The sequence below is a fragment of the Dunckerocampus dactyliophorus genome, chromosome 19 (genome assembly GCF_027744805.1).
Source record: "Dunckerocampus dactyliophorus isolate RoL2022-P2 chromosome 19, RoL_Ddac_1.1, whole genome shotgun sequence".
Classification (NCBI taxonomy): domain Eukaryota; kingdom Metazoa; phylum Chordata; class Actinopteri; order Syngnathiformes; family Syngnathidae; genus Dunckerocampus; species Dunckerocampus dactyliophorus.
In genome coordinates, this window is record NC_072837.1 from 8,758,078 (window position 1) to 8,779,303 (window position 21,226).

The following is a 21,226-nucleotide window of genomic DNA, read 5'->3' on the forward strand; positions in this document are numbered from 1 at the left end:
TCATGAATGATTTTGTGATTTTCTTCTTTAATTTGTTGATTATGATTATAATCAGAATGAAAAACAGGACAACATTTTAGGCAAACAAGAAAATATTTGTATCAAAACACGTACTTGTGAACAATTTAACAATATTATTCCTGCAAATTATTGGTCAAAAACATATTTTTTTTATTTTCACACGGCTCATTCACCATTAGTCGGTAATAATTTCGAAATACGTGATAATACAGGAAAAATGTACCGCTTTTTGAAAAAAAAGTCCACTTCACGGATGTTTGTTCATTAAACGTGAAGCACTGATGCGGTCCTTGAACGCATTGTAGTTGCTGCGAGACAATAAAGTGAAACTTGTATATACATCCATCTGTTCATGGTGTGTGTGTGTGTGTGTGTGTGTGTGTGTGTGTGTGTGTGTGTGGGGGGGGGGGGGGGGGGGGGGTTGCAAAAATAAAAAAAATTCTATGGGCGTATCTAAAAGTTGCAAATTGTCACCATTCGCTGGGGGTCCCTCAACCCCCCAAAATCTAGACTCTTCTGTAGTGTCCTTTATTACATACAATTAGAAGTTAAAAATAAAATCAGCAATACAAAATAAGGAACACCACAACCAAAAGCAACGAAGAGAGTAAATAAGAAACCTGAAAAATATTCATCTCATCACACGAGTATCTATACTCTGATATCAGTATCAATATTTGGATTGATCCACCCACCTCTAACGCACGTTTGAAAATAATATGTTTGAAAACGTTTCTAATGACTATAAACATAAGATGAAATATTAAAACAAACAATATTTGACTTTATTTATAAAGACATGGGAAGAGAAATGTTCATCGCCATTTCATTGTCAAATAAATCGTGCCTCATTACATTATGGTCTGTCGAACGTATGCATTTTTTAACGGTCATTGCATAATGTAAATGAGTGATTTAACATTGCTTCATTCTTTAAAAGTATGCTTTAATACAAGTTGCAGGAAAAATGTTCTTTTTTCTATTGGCATTTGTTTACACAGCAATTCCTGGTCTCTTAATAGTAATGCTGGACTGGCACGTTTTTGAAAAGGTTGCTGGTTGAAAAGCAAAAAACGTTGCCTTGTAAGAGCTTGTAAGATTGAATAGACTACTGAACCACATTACACGCTCGGGAACCTCATTGATGTTTTTATACACTACTTTCTAACCTAGTTTCTGGTCACCATGGTTACCTCCGGCTCTGCAGATGGATGTTTCTGTATTAGATAGCAAGATGGACCACACACACACCAAAACATCATTCGGGTCTTTGGACTGAATTCACAGGTTCCAACGAACTCAACATGTCTTGATAAGAGGGGGTGGGTACACTGTAACACTTGATGTTTGAATTTAGAAATGAAAAACACATGTGACATTTCTGAAAGGAGTCATTATTTCTACTTGGAAACAAGCATTAAGTTGATTTATGGCGAAGAGTGGAGGTATCCGTCTCAATTTAATACAAAGTTGTAGCGCCTTCATAAATACCGCATACGCCTGATAGTAATTCACTGAGATGCACTCGCTTTTACCAAGACTTGAAGGAAAATGCTGCTTCAAAAGTCTTGTAATAATGTTTAGTAGTTTTTTTATCAAATGGTATTTAAACGTAGTTAATGAGAAAACATATTAGCAATGAGGAAAATTAACCATAGACCGCTTTGTTAAGATATCCTTTAACAGGGATCTTATCTTGCTCACTGTCGTGAGTTTCTTTTACTAAAATACTTTGAGAAGCAGTGACCGTGAGGTAGGTCTTCAGCTCCCTAAAAACAAAAAATCTTCACATTGTTGCTTTACTCCTGTTTAGATACACAAATAATAATATTGGATTCAATTTTATCGTGTGTTTCAAGGCACTCAAAGCACTTGACAGTGAAGCGAACCCATTGTTCATTCACTCCTCAGTCACACGTTGTTGGTGGTAATCTACATCTGTAGCTACAGCTGCCCTGGGGTAGTCTGACGGAAACGTGGCTGCCAATTCCCTCCTACGGCCTCTCCGACCACCACCAAACATTCATTCACATTCATACACCGATGTGGGTAGCACTGGAGGCAAGGTGGGTGAAGTGTCTTGCCCAGGGACACGACAGTGACTGGGTGGAGGGAGCGAGGATCAAACCGCCACCCTTCCGGTTTCTGGACGACCTGCTCTACCTTCTGAGCCACTGCCGCCCGCAACATCCGAAAAATGTTTCAAGAAAAAGCGAAACCAGGGATAACTTCAACACACCAACCTCATGATACGACACTATGACACTTCAGCTCCAGAATCCAGGTTTAAGTCCGAAATATGCCTCACACACTTATTAAACACATTCACAGTATAAAATGCACAGGTACTCACCCGTAATTCATGGGGGTGTCATGAAATTTTGTGACACGAGGTCTCGCGAGACTAAAACATGATGAGATTTCTCGTTCGGGGAAAATCTGTCTTGCGAGACCAGGGCACCCAGAAGCCAGTCTATAATGCCACGCATTGTTATATTGCATTTTTGTATATTATTGATGGTTTGGATAATTATGACGTGATAGTGGTGGTATTAAGAGGTGGATTGGGTCTCCACTGACGGCCCAGCTGTGAAATACACCGCCCGCCGCTGCTGTGTTGATATTTTGAGAAAAAGGCTTATGTGCGGTAGCTGTTACAGATATCCACGTCAGACTAATGTGTGGAACAGCAACATAAAGCGCCCCCCCGGGGAGCCAGGCCACACAAATTGGCATCAAGCCACCAAATTGCTTTTTTTTGTACAGCTCATACTCTGATGGGGAGTAATTAGCGAGCTTCAAGGCTGCAGAATCAATGGATAATTATCGAGCACTCTGCTATCGAGCCCCTTAAAGAAAAACAACTGTGTATGTCGATAAATGCAACCCAGACGCAACATCAGTGATTACAACACGCGCATATTAATAAGATGACGTCTTTATATTGGCCATTGCATGTTTCTATTATGAAATTCCGAGATGAATGCTTGTCTGGGTTTTTTTGGCAGTTTCTTTATGTTGAAATGATTGGCTTTTAATGAGTGTGACAGGAAGAGCGTTCATCCAATCACAATCGCAGATAAATACACTAAAAACCTTGTGCTGGTTATTACCCTGCACATCAGCGCTATTCAACTAAATTGTTCTGGAGGTCACATTTTCAGGAAGCCAAAAGGGCCAGAGGTCTCCCTTCACTGTTATTATTTCGTATGTACTTTCAAAGTAAAGCTGTGCTACACCTTAAAACTTTGACTTCCCTAGATGACTCTCGTCAGTACAAACCATAAATTAAAACAGAAGCAATATGTTTACGCTAGTCAAAGACCTTCTAGATCAGTGGTTCTCAACTGGTGGATGGGGACCCAAAGATGGGTTCTTGTCACGATGGGTTATGGGCAGACACTGAGGCGACATGTGGATAAATACTCTTTAATTGAGCTCACACAAAGCGAAACAAGGCATCAAAAAGAGAAAGTACAAAGTAATGGGAAGGAAAGGAGGAATTGCTCAGGCTAACAAGTGGGAGGTGGAAACAAGAATGCGCACGAAAATAAGCTACGCACGAAATGCGCATGAAGTACACTGCACTACAGACAAATCGTATCCACGTGGAACATATGACAGAAAGTGCATCCAATTTTTGACTCGTCCTTTATTTGGAAAAGGAGAAAATTGTCAGTTATTTGTTGATATTACTCTTGACTTTCTGAGGAAAGATAGCAAAAGGGCAGATTTTTGCACATCTACATCTAATTTTGTGGTTTTATGCGGTTATTTCATTGTGCTTGATTAGTTTCTATATATTTCTACATGTTCCTCCTCATTTTTTTAATAATGTGCGTCAATTCCACCTGGAAGCGGTTGTGTTATTAAAAAAAAAATGACAGTGGGCTTGTGATGGCTGTTTTAAAATAGAACTGGCTAATAAACCTTCTAAATATGACTTTTTAACATTATTAGAGCCCTCTAGATATGAAATAACATCCCCATAGTCACCTTTACAGCCATTAAAGACATAATTAAGACATCTGCTCGTTTGTGTTCCTATAAATAAATGTGTGCCCTCCGGGACTTGAAAGACAGGACAACAGGAAGTGACGTCGGGGGTTCAGAGTTGAGTTTCAGCTTTAACGAACAGCTGTAAAAGTCGCCCGTGCTTTCTGTTAGGGATTATTGTGCCTGTTGCGAGGTCATTCAAACCTGCAACCCCAGGTTGATACCAGTTGAGAACACCTACGCTACATGACAGGAGCGGACTGCTGTTTTTAATGACATACTGCAAAAACACTTGTCAAAGATCCTCTATATGACAGTAGCAAATTTTAGGTGTTCCCAAATTTTGGACTACACTGTCGGGCTGGTCAGGGTAAATTCTAATAGCAGTGACTGACTGCTAATTCATACCCAGCAATCACTCACAGAGGCTAATTGACAGCTACATTGTCTCCGTAGATCATAATTATGCAGATCAACGGCAGCCTCATCACGAGAGATGAAGAGGGTGGATTACATTTAAATCACAATGACATGTGGCTAATCATCCAGGTTGCTCATTAGCAAGGATGTGCTGTTGATGTATACCTTCTGAGTGAAGGTCAGTTGCTATCATGAGGCTGGAAACAACATGAGAAAGTGACAAATGTGAGCAAACAATCATTCTAAAGGACCCTGGTCATTTCTATTACAATCAACAGCAGGCTCCACTAGGGAGGTGCAGCAGCTTGAGAAAAATAAAGATTTGGGTTTTTTTTCCCTAAACATGCTAAGTTAACTTTCATTGTGTCAAAGGCAAAATGTCATATGCCGAGAGAGTAAACAGCCTGGGGTGAGCCGAAAACACCATAAAACATGCACCGGGAAATCATCTTTTTACGGACGGACATTGAACGCTTCGTCATAATGTCAAAAATGATCATTGATTCAATTAATGACACATCTTTATACAATATATGTTAGTCTTTTACAACTTTCCTGTGTCATTTCCATAATTAAAAATGTACTTGAACTCGAAATGTGTCCACGGTATGAATCATTTTCATCTTTTTATATGGCTACGGCTGTCATATAAATGAGCTAATGACCTACTAGGGTATATCTGTAGTCACACACGCGAACTTGTCAACATCCAATCTCAGCTGTTTGCTGTAATCAAGGCTGTGTATGCACCGACATGAATGGCCGTGTTTATAGAATGCATCCTGCATGTTATGAAGTTAATTGGCACGCTCTACCTATTTTCCACAAGTGAAAAGATTTGTTTCGGTCGCAACATTTCAAATTAAAAGAAGCGGTGAATTTAAAGTAGGAATAGTCAAGACGAAATAGCGCAGGAAGGAATGCCGCAAGCCTCCGTGCGAGGAATATCAGAGCTGGAGATGAATACGCCGAAGCTCCAGCTTCCCTGCTGAGTCAACTGTGACATCTTTTGGTTAAATCCTCAATTTTAGAACTTCAGCTTTTGTGTCCTTGCTTCGGACCTGAATAATTCGATGCGATCTAACGTTCGCATGACATTTGCCCACATCGTCCCCAGGTAAGTGAGCGGGAGCGAGGATCCCTCAGCAAAGCTCGAAAATGTCACGTAATATTGATCTCCCTTCATATCGCACACAGTCTAAATTTAGCATCGGATCATTTTCAACCTGGCTCCCCATAAATATTGTGACTTTAAAAACATGAACGAAATCAGTACGCCACACCTCCCTTTGTTGAGATAAAATTAATGTACTTGAAGTGAATTTTCCAAGGTTGAAAACTACTGTATGATTCCCAATCTGTGACGCTGTCATTGACCACAAATTCCAGGAAGTGAAGCTGCTGGCAGTTGCTCCTCCCTCGCCAAACTCTTTGGCAGAGCTTCACATGCACCTAAAACAAAAACCCTTGCTTGTTTGTAGGCGTTGCGTTCACAGACTGCCCGCGAATGGCGAAAAAAGCGAGTAATTGAGACACACAAACCAACAAGAGGTCATCAATGCCTCCCTTGCTCACGGTGCAAACAAAACCAAGAAGAAACACACGTAATGCTTACACACTAATATAAAAACTATTTTATACTAATTCATAACCCGCAAGGCATGCTGGGTAACTTGTGGTTAAGGAGGGGTGTGCGTGGGCTTCCCAGCACGCCTTGCAAATACTGAATCGTAAATGCTCGCTGATCCACTGTACATCATTTCCTGTTTTTCCATCCTGCAAAATCCGCCAAAACAAAAGAAACAACGGAGTGTCTCAGCAAAAAAAGTCGCACATGTGAGCACTTACGGTATATAACACTTCCTTGCCCCTTTGCAAGCATCGCCAGATGTTCAAATTCCTGGAGGGAAAAGAAAGAAATACAGAACTGGACGTGAGCTCTTACTACTACACGGGATGCGAAATGGCTATTCAACTCTCTGGAAAACATTGCCCCTAGCGTTTTGGCAGAGTATTGCAAGTCAAGTGCTCAGCCCATGCCAAGTATTAATTATGGCAGGGGCCACATACTGAACAATGAAAGGGTGCAAGAGTCACTTTGATGCAGTATTTTGTAAAGCAACACATGTAGATATGCTAAGAAGTTAGACATATTTCAAGAAAAACTGCATCTCAGCTTTTAGATAAAGATGAAAAGGCCAATTATTAGTATGAACTTCAGTCTTTGCTGGGGTTTTTTAAATTTATTTCCCAAATATTTCTTAAACAATCATTGTAAATTTTCTAACTTAACTTTATTGCTTTATATTTTGACTTTATTCCCATTATAACTTTTTCCCTGACCTAATTTTAAAAATATATATATTTTTTTCTTAATATTTCAAGTCTATGCTACTAAAATGACATTATTTTGCTCATAATATTTCAAGTTTATTGTTGTAAAATTGCGACTTTTCATCTTGTTAGAATACAACATTTGTTCTCTGAATGTTTTGGTTTGGTTTGGTTTAGTTTATTTGAACATGAAGGTTACAATGGAATACATCTCGTGAATCATTTTTTGACAGTTCCACATGTCCAAAAGGAGTAGGAAGAAGCAAAGCTTATTTAATCCTACCCCCCATCCATTCTACATCTAGTACAGTACATGTAGTTCACTTCCTGGATTCCATGTCATGTTTTCAGTGATAGTCAGGATAACACATAATAGATAACGGTGAGATAACCCTCCCCCCAAAAAAAGAGAGAACATTCATAATAATGATAATATGATGACAATACTAAATAAATAAATAAATAAATAAGAACAAAGCTTTTTTTTTTTTTAAACACAACAAAGAAAATTATAAAAAAAATAAATAAATAAATAGAAATAAATAAATAACAAATAAAATTTAATTAAATAAATAAAAAATAAAATAAAATAAAATAAAATAGAAAATAAAAAAATAAATAAATAAAATAAAATAACAAACCTGACAGAACAATCAGGACTCTTCTGCCTTGTATTTGGCAAACATCAACTGCTTGTATTGTTTTTTGAATTTGCTCATCTCTGTACATTGTTTGAGTTCTTTACTCAATCCGTTCCATAATTTAATTCCACACACGGAAATGCTGTGGGTTTTCAGCGTTGTTCTCGCATATAAATGTTTTAGGTTTAATTTTCCTCTAAGATCATATTTCTCCTCTCTGATTGAGAAATACTTGATTAGATTTTTGGGTAACGAGTTATTATTAACTTTATACATTATTCTAGCGGTTTGAAAGTGTACTAAATCTGCGAATTTTAATATCTGTGATTTTAAAAATAAAGGGTTTGTATGTTCTCTATACTTGGCATTATGAATTATCCTCACAGATCTTTTTTGCAGTACAGTGAGTGAGTGAAGATTGCTTTTGTAATTATTTCCCCATATCTCCACACAATACGTTAGATATGGTAATACTAAGGAACAGTACAGAGTGTGGAGTGATTTTTGATCAAGAAGATATTTTGCTTTATTCAATATAGAGATATTTCTCGCCACCTTTTGTTGTATATATTTAATATGAGATTTCCAACTCATTTTTTCATCTATTATAACCCCAAGGAATTTATATTCTTCCACTTTTTCAATATCCGTTCCATTAATTTGTATTTGGTCGTACGTGTCCTTTCTACTATTACCAAATAGCATTATTTTAGTTTTACTTAAATTCAGAGATAATCTATTCTTGTCAAACCATGACTTTAATATGACCATTTCATCCTTGACCTTTTTAATGAGTTCTTGTGTGCTTTCACCAGAACAGAAAGCGGTGGTATCATCGGCGAATAAGACCAATTTTAAGTTGTTAGTTACTTTGCAAATGTCGTTAATGTACAAGTTAAACAGTTTTGGTCCCAGTATGGACCCCTGTGGTACTCCACACGTATTGTGTAGACTCCCAGATGTATATTCTCCTAGCTTTACAAATTGTTTCCTCTTTGCTAGGTAGCTTTTAACCCAATTTAAGACTAAACCTCTAATTCCGTACCTTTCTAATTTTGAAATTAAAATAGTGTGATTAATTGTATCGAAAGCTTTTGTCAGATCCATGAATACTGCAGCTGCGCATCTTCTGTTGTCTATGGCAGTAGTGATTTCCTCCGTGATTTCCATCAGTGCCATAGAAGTTGAAATGTTGGCTCTGTAACCATATTGACTACTTGCCAATAATTCATTCTTATTAATAAATTTGTCCAACCTATTATTAAATAGCTTCTCCACAATTTTCGAGAATTGTGGTAACAAGGAAACTGGTCGATAATTTGTAAATTGGTGTTTGTCTCCTTTTTTGAAAATTGGAACCACCTTGGCTGTTTTCATTTTGCTTGGAAATATTCCAGTCTGAAATGATAAGTTACTAATATATGTTAACGGGTCTGCGATCTCATTGATGACCCTTTTAATTGTTTCCATTTCGATTCCATGACAATCAGTTGATGTTTTTGCCTTAAAATGGTTAACAATGTCAGTGATCTCCTTTTTGGTTACAGCAGTGAGAAACATAGAATTAAGGTTCCTATCGATAATATCAATCCCTTCATCAATTGTGTCTTGTTTTGGAATTTCCTCTTCCAGTTTTTGTCCAATATTTACAAAATATTCATTAAACATTTCAGCTACCGCATTCATGTCATTCCTGTAAGTGTTTCCAACCATGAAATAGGGAGGATAGTCTGCTTTCTTAACGTTGTTCTTTATAATACTATTTAAGATGCCCCAAGTTGCTCTCATGTTATTTTTGTTCTTATTTAGTACGTGACTATAATATTCCCTCTTACACACTCTCAAGATAGTTGTCAACTTGTTTTTGTATGTCTTATACTTTTGTTCTGCTTCTTTAGTCTGTTGAATGATAAATGTCCTGTATAATGTGTTCTTCTTCTTACAGGCGTTTTTTAGTCCTTTTGTCATCCATGGCTGCTGGTTTTTCTTTTGCTTCTTGGGCTTTTCTTGCCAGGGGCAGTTCTTATCGTAGAGCTCCATATAAGTACCAAGGAAGCTGTCATATGCCTTGTCCACATCTGTTGCACTGTAGACACTCTCCCAACTTTGTTCTTCTAGACCTATCTTGAAGGCACGGATGTTATCCTCTGTACGCAATCTTTGAAAAGTCTTTTTTGCCTCCGCCTGTTTTTTCTTATAATGTTCATTGTAGATTGTAAACACTGGAAGATGATCACTGATGTCACTAATTAGCAGGCCACTGATGGTGTTGTTATCAAAGTCATTGGTGAATATATTATCGATGAGGGTGGCACAGTGGTCTGTTATTCTACTTGGTCTAATGATTTTAGGATATAAACTCAAGCTATACATTGTATCTATAAAGTCATCTGTTTCCTTGCACTTGTGTGAGTTCAAGAGGTCAATATTGAAGTCTCCACATATGAAAATAGTTTTCTGACCTATGTCTGTAAACGTTGTCTTAATCCAATCCTCAAACATTCCAATCTTTGACTTTGGAGTTCTGTACACACAACTTATTAACACATTTTTGCTTTTTTCTTTACAGATTTCAATTGTTATACATTCTAAAATGTTATCAATGACAAATGACATATTCTTTACCATTTTGTAGTTCAAATGTTTGTCCACGTATAAGGCCACACCTCCTCCATTTGCATTGTTCCTGTTTGCACACGTCATTTCATATCCTTCCAGCTCGAAGTCCATTCCTTTGTTAGCATTAATCCAAGTTTCTGAGATTGCTATAACTTTGAAAGGTTCTTTGAATGTTTTGACTTTATTCTTGTAAAACTGTAAAACCATTTCTGCTGTTGTTTTTAACTTTCCAGCTATTAACTTTCTTCTTGCAAATTTTCTCCTTGGACTTTTTACTTCATTCGCATAATATTTTGACTTTATTCTCGTAACATTGGAACATTGGAAAAACCCAGTTTTTCTAAAAATTACAACTTTATTCTTTGTTTGGTTGTTTCTCATATTACAACTTTAAAAAATAACTTTTATATTTCAACTTCATGCTGCTAAAATGATATTGTGTTATTCTCAGAAAATGACTATTTCGCGTTAGATTACAACTTTTTCCTCTGAATATTTTCACTTTCTTCTTGTAAAATTTGTTGTAGTTTTCTTGTTAAATTATATATTTTTTAAATGTGCTGCAGGCTAATGAAATAAAAAGTCATGAGCCACAAATGGCCCCTGGGCCGCACTTTGGACACCCCTGGTTTATAGTTTACTTTATTTTGAACATGGTTGACAATGTTATGGCTTATTTAGTAATATAAAGTAAACATGAATACTCGTGCTATCATGTGACCTCTGAGGAATAGTGACATAGTTTTTGCTCTTATTACATGTAAAAAAAAAACTTTTAAAAAAATCAGGTAAACGGGCTGGATCGCTGCGTAATTATGGAGATTATTATGGATGTTGTTGTTATTCCCTCCTGGTCTGCTTTGGTCTTTCCACCGTGCGTAAAACGTGCGCTCTGGGGAGGGACGTGTTAGAGCAGGCAGGACAAAGGAGCACTACAACACAAATCGGCAGCAAACAGCATCCACAGGTTGACGCGCGCGTGCCTCCATCCTCTCCTCCTCCTCTGTGCTTCTGGACGCGCCAGATGTGAACATCTAACCACCTTTAAAGGGCGCTCTTGGCTTCTTGTGCGCATGGCTTTTCCTCCGTGCCGTGACCAAACATTTGAAGAGTGGGTGGGTGTACATTTTATTTGACACCATCATGCCACAACAGCAACATAATGGCATTTAGGAGCGGTTGCTGCTGCAGTTCCGGTCCAATCAACGAGGACAATGCGAGGTTCCTGCTGCTGGCCTTGTTCATCATCGTCTATCTGCTGTGTGGAGCAGCGGTCTTCTCCGCGCTGGAGCAGCCGAAAGAGAGGGAGGCTAAGGAGCGATGGGCGCAGAGGTTCGAGCTCTTCAGCCAGACCTACAACCTGAGCAAGAAGGAGCTCAACAACTTCCTCAGGAACTACGAGGAGGCGAACGTAGCCGGAATTCGAGTGGACACCATCAGACCTCGATGGGACTTCACCGGAGCTTTTTACTTCGTGGGGACTGTGGTTTCCACAATTGGTGAGCGACAGAAACAAACACAAAACTACGATAAAACAACTTCAATGACTGTTTGTGGGTTTCTGAAATAATATCAATCAATTTAAGGCACTTATTTATTTATTTATTTATTTATTTACAATATTGTTATACTTTGTCTAACATTAATGGCATAAGTCAAGTCATAGCCAAGGAAGAACCCATTTTTATTTGGTGGGATTTTTGTCTAATCAATTTATAATTTTCTAAAAATACTAAATTTATTTATAATTTATAGAATTTTATATAAATATATTACGAATATTACATATATTTTCTATTCTACATTATATTATCTAAATATTATATATATTTTATATTATATGTACAATGTAATACACACACATATAAATATATATATAATTTAAAAAAATTTAATTATTATAAAAAATTAAATAATAAGTGTGTGTGTGTGTGTGTGTGTGTGTATATATATATATAAAATTTTAAAAAATTTAATTATTATAAAAAATTAAATAATAAGTGTGTGTGTGTGTATATATATATATATATATATATATATATATATATTATTGAATTATTATTTATATTATTTATATTATTATTTATATTATTGAATAATATTATTATTCAAATTTTTATTCAAGCTAGCATTTTTAAACATTGAACATGCATGTACTGTATATTATAACATGTAAATACATTAAATACGCAATTATTTTAAAATACACATATATACAAAACATATAATAATAATAATAATAATAATAATAATAAAAGTATCACAATAAAAGATATATATAAAATATATTTTTAATTTTATTTTTCTATTATATATATATATATATATTTCTATTATATTTACAAAATATTTTGCTGTAATTCTATTTGACTTTCTGAATATTTGATGACAAAAATATTTTTAAAAAATTCTAAAATGACCTGAAATGCAACACAAAAATGTGGAAAGTCAAATATAATCATGAATAATATATCTAAAATAAAAATATATTTTTTATTAGATTTTATTTTGTTTATTTCCTGGAATGGTAAAATGGTATGCTCTCTTTCTTTTTCTTTGTACATCCAAAAATGGTACTTTTTCCACAACCGGCCTTGTGCGGGCAACTGAACACGCTGGAGACTGGAGAATTGCGCAATGAGTGTTTTTGTCAGTATGTGATGCGGCGCATCAGTTCAACATCACTCGCTGTCAATGACACAGACAGTCTGTGTGATTGGCTGGCTGGCTGGCACGGACCTTATAGCGAGGACGTTTGTGGATGTTGGGGACCGCATCAAGTGGATTTTTAAACCCAGCACATATTTAACCTATCGCTGAACTATATTGTGATTATTGGCAATACGGGGGTCAAATATAGAGCTGTGGTTTCCTGGCTACTGAATAGGAAATCGATGTTTCATCACTCTTAATATGCATCTCCGCAGTTTTATCTTGGATCACTGTGATAAATTCGTCTAATCTTAATTGTAATCTTGGGATCTCCATGTCTTATCATTGTAAATCTCTGGATAAGCTTCATGGAGAGTACAATAGACTTCATCAATAATGGAATAATGGCAGAATCTCCCCCAGCAGGCCGGGTTGCATGGATAGATTAAAAAAAACAAGCACATTGTTTGCATGGCTGGCAAGATAAATGCGTCTTACCAACAGCGAAGCAGGTGGTGGTAGCGTCATGCACGGTCTGGGGCTGCATGAGTGCTGCCAGCACTGGGGAGCTGGGGAGCTATCTCAGAGGATGTGTCGCAAGACTTCGGCCTACCTCCCGAGAGCTGATTTCAAATTGTGCGTCATTTATATCGCTGCAGAAATGACACTTGTAACATTTTATACACTGCATATACACACATACAGACGCACGCACACGTAACATCAAAATGTTTACTGAACGAGAAGGATACGTGCATTTTCTGTGAGAATTGCTCTCGTGACTCGTCTTTAATTATCACATCGAGAACGAGTGTGAAAGTGGAAGCAATCGAAAGACCCGAAGCAGCTTGGGACGGCGCGGCAGACTGGCAATTAGTCGACACTCATCAGTTACCAATGTGCTGCACAGTATGTCGCGTTGACAGCTGCTATAAAGGACAATGTCAAAGTAGAGAGTAATTGTTGCCATTTTAAAACAGCAATCGAATGAAAAGGCAAGAAGAGTAGAGATAATTCACTGACCTGCTTTGTGTGCACTGAGGGAAGACAAAGGGACAGCAGACCAGTGGTTGCCAAAGTGCAGCCTGGGTGCTATTTTCGGACGGTGGCTGTTCTTTATTGGCCCGCGGCACATTCTAAAACTATAATTTAACAAGAAAACTAAAAACAACCAAAAAAACCAGCAAAAACTGAAAAATTAAGTGAAATAAAGTGAAAATAATATGAGAAAAAAGTTGTAATCGAACGAGTAAAAGTCGTAATTTCACGAGAATAACTTTGTGATATTACGAGGAATAATAACATCATTTGGTTATCAAAAATGGTCAAACATTTTGAAGGATGATTGAGTTCACAGTGGAAAAAAAACTATTAAAAAGTTACGAGAAAAAAATGTTGGTTATGGATTTAAAAAATAATAATACCTGTAATAATAATATAATATACAGCATATTGGCCTTAATTCAAGAATAATTTCAATAAAATTGCATTTTTCTCCCCCCCACTTCCAGCTTTTGTCCGTCATATTTTGACGTTCTTGAAAAATTAATGCTGATTTTTCAGTTTTGGCCGTTTGATTATTAGAATGTGTCGCAGGTTTGCACTTTGGACACCCCTGCTGTAGATGCTCAGTGTTGGCGAGTCAAGTCGAGTTGGGCAAGTCGAGTGTCCGTAAGCTGTTGATGCTTGGCGTTTACAAGTATCCAGCTTCTTCGAGCGCTGGCCGTTTAGTGAGCAGCTCGGACAGGAACAGGTAGTGGAAAGGAGAGTTGATCTGAGGCAAGCAAGGACCTGATGTGTTGCTCTTTCCATCCGGTTAATACGTTTCAACGAATGCAGTTCGAGTAAGTAAGCGAGTTAACAGAGACCAATAGTTTTGAATTACGCAGTCAGTACTCCACTATCTCTAATCGAGGGCGCTAGCCGTCGAGCTAAAAGCCGAGACTGTCAACTTGATGTCCAGAATGACTCTTATGAGACAAACTGCCATTCCCACTCACATCCATACTTATGGAAAGGTGTCAAATATGAAAAGTGTGTAGTATTGTGATGTGTTGAGAGAAAGTACTTTATTTCAAATGCCTTTTTGTGCATCAAAGGGTTCGGGATGACCACACCTGCCACAATCGGAGGGAAAGTCTTCCTGATGTTCTACGGCCTTCTCGGCTGCGCGGCCACCATCCTCTTCTTCAACCTCTTTCTGGAGCGGGTCATCACGGTCATCGCCATTGTCCTCAAGTCCTGCCACGAGCGGCGCCACAACAAGGTTCTTCTCCCCCAAAACGGTCAGGGAGTTCGTGCAAAGTCCAAAGGGGAGGATCTGGCCGGCTGGAAGCCTTCGGTGTACTGTGTCATGTTCATCCTCGGCGCAGCAGCCGTGTTGGTGTCCTGCTGCGCCTCCTTCATGTACTCTGCAGCCGAGGGCTGGGGATACCTGGACTCGCTCTACTTCTGCTTCGTGGCTTTCAGCACCATTGGCTTTGGAGATATGGTGAGCAGCCAGCGTCTGGTCTATGAGGGCCACGCCACGGCGGCGTATCAGCTGGGCAACTTCGTGTTCATCCTGACGGGCGTCTGCTGCATCTACTCCCTCTTCAACGTCATCTCCATTGTCATCAAGCAGGTCCTCAACTGGCTGCTGAGGAGACTCGACGCCCCCTGCAGATGTTGTTACCCCAGAAGGGGTCTCCACCCACGCCGGCACCCACGTCGGAATGTGGTGGCCCCAGGCCACTTGCGAGCCCGCAGGGAACTTTCCATAGAGACGGACGCCGTCAATGAGAGCGAGACTGACGCCGGGCGCAGGATGTCTGGAGAGATGATCTCCATGAGAGACTTTCTAGCGGCAAATAAGGTGACGGCGTCTGGTCTAATGCAGTCGCACGTGCTTCTACGAGCAACATATTCAATCCTTTCCCCGACTAATTTCATTCAACTGCTCTCATGCGAGGCATAACCAACACAGAGTCCATAATCTAGTTTCACTGCAATCGTTACTCCAGCCAGTTGATTGGATTATGAGTGCGCTGATTGGGGATGCTGATAGCCTAACTCACGGGTGTGCAACATTTTTCCAGTGAGGACAGAAGACCAACACAAAGCTACAGTATACTGTACAGACCAAATGCAAATGGACAGAGGGTCATCAAACAGAACGACAGCCTTGCTCACGGTGCAACAAAATAACACAACACATCCACAGCAAGTTAACACCTAACAGAAATAAATACTACCACAACATGGGTAATAAACAACCACTAGGCGCTAACAACGACACGTAACATTAGCTTTATTTACAAGCACCCACAAGGCATGCTGGGTAGTCCAGTGGCTACTCCCCCTCAGCCCTGATGCTACAATATGAACTACAAGCGATAAAACTTGAACTGTTAAGAGTATTTGAACGTCCCTCCTTGTTTGCTTCCCGGACACCCTCCTCGACATGTGCTGCTAACCACCCAGCATGCCTTGCTGCAGGGAGACATGGATGCAATATTGGCATGTGTATTGCGCAAAGATGTTCGATATTTGTATGTATTTAGGTTATGCTGTGTATCGTGTGCGTTGACTATTTGTGTTAGTTTTGTTTGCACTGTGGGTGAGGTGGTCATTCTTATGGCTACAAATAACAAGCACTTCCTTAAACAAGCTGAAGAACTGATTACTTCCTGTGCCGACCGCAATAACAATTTTAGAAAGTGTCTTTTTTTGCTCTGAGGCACCCCCTACAGTTGTAAAGCTTAATTTACTTTTAAACCTCTGTCGTAAATAGAAACTAGTGCAGTAAACTTGCGTTAGTTCCTTTCCAGCAATGACCAAATAAAGCCAATGAACGCACTATGCACTAACATAAACTGAGTATTTAGTGTGCACCCTACTCTGAACAACAACGGTAGCGCCAGACCCATTTTGACTATTACGAGGTGCTGGTTCACTTCGGTCTTTTCTAGAAGAAATCGAGACGTGCACATTTCGGATTAATACGTCTGAGAGACAAGTTGTATTTCACAGTAGACTAGATAGTGCGTGATGCGGTGACATTTCCCGGAATACCAATGGTGTGTGCTCAGGCTTTCAACAGCACTCCCAGACCCTCAGAGGTGTCATCTGATTTTACATTTACATAAATGATACACCACATCTCGGATAAGAGGAACGAGCAGCGCAAGCCGCTGGATGTCTAATCAGTCGCCGGGTGATTACTGGAAACTGGAACGGAAACTAGAGATTCAGTCTGATGCTTGATGATCTACTGTATTGGAATAATTAGCTTGTGTGTGTGTGTGTGTGTGAACTGAAAAAAAAGTCAGGAGATGTAGTATTTAATTATTTGCATTTCAGAGCTCCCCATGTTTTTATTGCAGTGGTCCCCAACCCCCGGGCCGCGGACCGGTAACGAGCCGCACAGAAAGAAAAAATCATTTCCATTATTTCATTTTTTTGATGTTTTATTTTGAAAAGTGGCCGGATTCTCTCTGTTACATCCGTCTCACTTGACGCATGTCCATTGTGCGTGTGCTAACTTTCTCTCATATGCCGCACAGATAGACTACTACTGGTTTTTATGACGATTTTTCTTTCATCTCATATTTGGTCTCAAATGCTGATACAATGTGGGAATGCGTAAAGGTAAGTTTTGATGACTTGTTGAGTGCTAATGTGCACATTTGTCTCAAGTTAATTCATGCTAGTGCACTGTCTCTTACCACACACGTTAAACAGCGATGTAATCATCTTTCTGGAAAAACTTGGCTGGAACTTGAACTGGTGGATAGTGGGTCGGCATTCATTTTGTGCTTTTAATTTGATGTTATTCGTGTCTTAGTTTTACACAATACATAATAAATAAGATACATTACATCGCTATAATGTACGACGCCCCCGCCCCCGCCCGGTCCGCGGGAGCTTTGTGGGAAATCAAGCCGGTCCGTGGGTCAAGAAAGGTTGGGGACCACTGTTTTATTGTACCTATTCATACCCCATACCTTCTAAAATTCATGTCAATTAACAATTAACAGTGCTATAATTATGTATTATTATGTATTTATTGCTATTTTCTAACATTGTCTTCCAAATGATTTAGTTGGTCTAACACATGCACGGCTAATACTACAAGTCCCACAATGCACTGCAATAGCTAGCGTGTCATGCAGCCGTCTGCGAGCGGCAAGAGAGCGATGGATGACCCTGGTCTGTTTAACTCGCTAGTCAACTCGTGTAAATGTTTGAAATCAAGTGTACGTGGTAGTTTTATGACACAAATGAGTGATTTAAACAAATTGTGTTTCTTTGGGGGGTTTTTTATGATGCGTAGCAAGTTTGCTAGCGGCTATTCGCTTACATGTCCGCTGCCTGAGGTCCCACAACTGAATGCACCCGAGTATGGTGGCCTTTGAGGGTATTTTTTTATGTTTAAATCACATTTTTAAAATATATATATATACAGTATATACATATATAGTTTGTCATATAGTTTGTCATTGTGATTAATTAATTTGACAGCCCTAACTTATATATATGTATATAAAATACAGTGTGTGGTTAATTGGTTCTAAATGTGATAAGTGAATTTCCACAAAGTAGGATTCCTTAGTTATAAATATTTTTCTAATTAGTGTCTAGAAAACCTGTTTATGACCTTCTAAATACAATTAGAGCCCGCTAGACATTAAATAACTCCCCTGTAGTCACCTTTACACTCACATTACCCAATATGGTAGACATAATAAGAGATAATAAGACATTTAAGACATAAATAGGACTCATGCTCGTGTGTGTTGCTGTAAATGTGTTTCGCTGCTCAAGGAGCTGAGTGGCGGGCGGGCAGGAAGTGAGGTCAGGGGGTTCAGAGCTCAGTTTTAGCTTGCGGCCACAACAGTAGTAGTAGTTAGGGATTACCCCGCCCACTGAGATCATTGAAATCTGCAAAAAAAAGTTGTCCGGCCGATCAACTCTTGCGCTTGTGTGTCCCACCTAACAACACGGTAACATCACTGACACCTAGTGACCAGTGTCGAGTACTACATATCATCCCAGCATTTGGAATGTGTCTGCTGAAGGACTTATATTTGGATTTTAGTGAGTTGAGTATTTGTTATGCTTGAAAATGCTTCATTTAGGAAAAAATATTTCAAATTTGCTTCAAAAAATTCGAAAGCGAAGCGCAAAGTGACAAGGGATTCGCGTATAGAGGTGGATCTCGGGAAACGGCCCAGAAGTGCTTTGATTTCAGAAGTACAATTCAGACGAAGAGAGCAATTTTGACCTAACGCATAAATTTAATGGGATGAAATTTGGGGGTTCTATTAGCTGTAAGCTATATAGTAGATCCCTGCCTGTGTGCGGTCCCGTATATGCGGTTCTGCATATTCGTGGATTTTTTATCTCTGCCTTAAAATGGAAATCTTTTTGGTTTTTTATGGTAACGTAAATAGAATTTCGCTGTAGGATTGCGGACATTTTTTGTGGTATTCTATGAATTAAGCAACAAGCACCTTGCCGGCATGGAATCGGACATGGGAGATCATGTTGTCACCAATCTACCAAGGTATGGAAGTTCGCAGGAAGGGAGAGTGGAAGTGGTTTTGGTAACCTAGCAACAATCAGACCCAATTAGACCTCCGCCAATAAGTCTGCACCGGTGGGCTCAGATTATGCGCCAAACAGATTTGCTGTACTCGAAAACATCACTTTCTTGTCATCTTTGTTCACTTGACTCAACCAAACAGGCGACATCAGACCTTCCGTATGTTCGACACACTTTCACACACAAACCAGACTCATCTGTGTTCTCGTTCCCCCTCCGCCGCAGGTCAACTTGGCCATCATGCAGAAGCAGCTCTCCGAGATGGCCATCGGGCACCCGCGCCAACCCGGCTCTACTTCACGTCAGAACGGCTTCTCTGAGGGCGTCGGGGCCCTCGGCATCATGAACAACCGGCTGGCAGAGACCAGCGTGGACAGATAGGAGGAAGACCACACAAAGGAGAAGAAAACAAAGACCAGTGCTTCCCCGGAGAGTTGAATGTATGGATTTGAGTGTATTTTTCCAGTATGAATGATGCATGGCAAGTGTGCTGGAATCTCACATGTTCCTCTCGTGTGGAATTCAGTTGCCATGGTGATGAAGAAGCCTGCCTTGTTCTCTTGTTTCCAAGCTTTAAAGGCTTATGTGCCATAGGCGACTTCCACTGGTCTTAATAAGTACTTGACAGTACATGCACTGTATCGTATCACAGTATCACATGCAGTTCCGGATACATTGTGTTATATTCACGGGAGAAAAATAACGCCAATAAAAATGTTTCCCTGTGCCTGTCTTTGGGTGTTACTTTGATACTTTTTTACCAGTCCAGTGTAGGACAACGTATGCCACAATATCCGAACTGCAGGTGGAAATGGTCTCCACGTCGCACTTGGCCATTGCCTAAAACAGAGATTCCCATCCATCCATCCATCCATTTTCTATACCGCTTCATCCTCATTAGGGTCGCGGGGGCATGCTGGAGCCTATCCCAGCTGACTTCGGGCGACAGGCGGGGTACACCCTGGACTGGTCGCCAGCCAATCGCAGGGCACATGTAGACAAACAACCATTCCAGAGATTCCCAACCACTGAAAATTATTTTTTTTCTTCAGTATTTCAACTCTACGCTACTAAAAATGGCATTCATTTTCCTTTTTGTTCTTCTAAAATTGCAACTTTTTTTCCCTAATTTGAATACAACTTATGTCTCTTAATATATTGACTTTATTCTCGTGAAATTGCAGCCGTTTTTTGCTGTTTTGTTATTAAATCATATGTTTAAAATGTGCTGCGGCCCAACTACTTCAACTTTCTTCTTGTAAAATTTTCTTCTATAATTCGAACTTTATTCCTATAATATTTTGACGGTCTTGTCCGAACATTATAAATTTTTCTGCAACCTAACTTTCTAAAAAAAAAAAAACATTATATAATACATTTTGTTTGCTTCTTGTAATATTATGACTTGAAAAAAAACGTCATTTTTCTTTAATATTTCAACTTTATGCTACTAAAATGTTATTTTTCTAAAACTACTCTTGTAAAATGGCAACTTTTTCTTTTTTCTTTTCATATTTTGACTTTATTCTTGTGAAAAATTACAGCTGGTGTTTCTATTTTTACTGTTGTCGGGGTTTGTTTGTTTTTTTTGGTAGTGTTCTTGTTAAATGACGTTTTTAGAGTGTATGAAAACAACTATGCTGGTGACGTACAAGTGTAATGAGAGGCAGAACAATTCCATGTTCTTCCACTAGATGGCAGAAGGGACATAATTAACCTACAGCCACTCATTTTTGTTTGGTGGTGTGCCGTGATGTGAAATATGTGCCTTGGCTCAATAACTGCTAGGAAAGACTGGTCTAAAAATAATATAAGCAGTGTTGGACCTCAGCCTGAATAGTCAGTGATGGGAGTGAGACATGTGAATGGTGTGATGGAGCACAACGCAAGGACATTTTGTCACCCTTTCATTATCTGATACTGGCTCAGCTGTACGTGTGACAGTGTGTGTGTGTGT

The 21,226-nt window shown here is 39.0% G+C and overlaps 1 protein-coding gene across 2 annotated transcripts; it reads left to right on the plus strand.

The window, feature by feature from the left end:
- Window positions 1–11,005: 11,005 nt before the first annotated feature.
- LOC129171984 (potassium channel subfamily K member 13-like) lies at window positions 11,006–20,046 on the plus strand. Of its 2 annotated transcripts, XM_054761240.1 has the most exons (3): window positions 11,006–11,530; window positions 14,783–15,537; window positions 19,495–20,046. In XM_054761240.1, exons 1-3 carry the CDS (start codon window positions 11,194–11,196, stop codon window positions 19,648–19,650), a joined length of 1,248 nt encoding a protein of 415 aa, XP_054617215.1. In that variant the 5' UTR covers window positions 11,006–11,193; the 3' UTR covers window positions 19,651–20,046. The 2 variants fall into 2 exon arrangements, 1 of the variants encoding a protein (XP_054617215.1); XR_008566874.1 differs by lacking the exons at window positions 11,006–11,530; window positions 14,783–15,537 and adding an exon at window positions 17,094–17,312 and having other exon boundaries at window positions 19,495–19,640.
- Window positions 20,047–21,226: the final 1,180 nt, after the last annotated feature.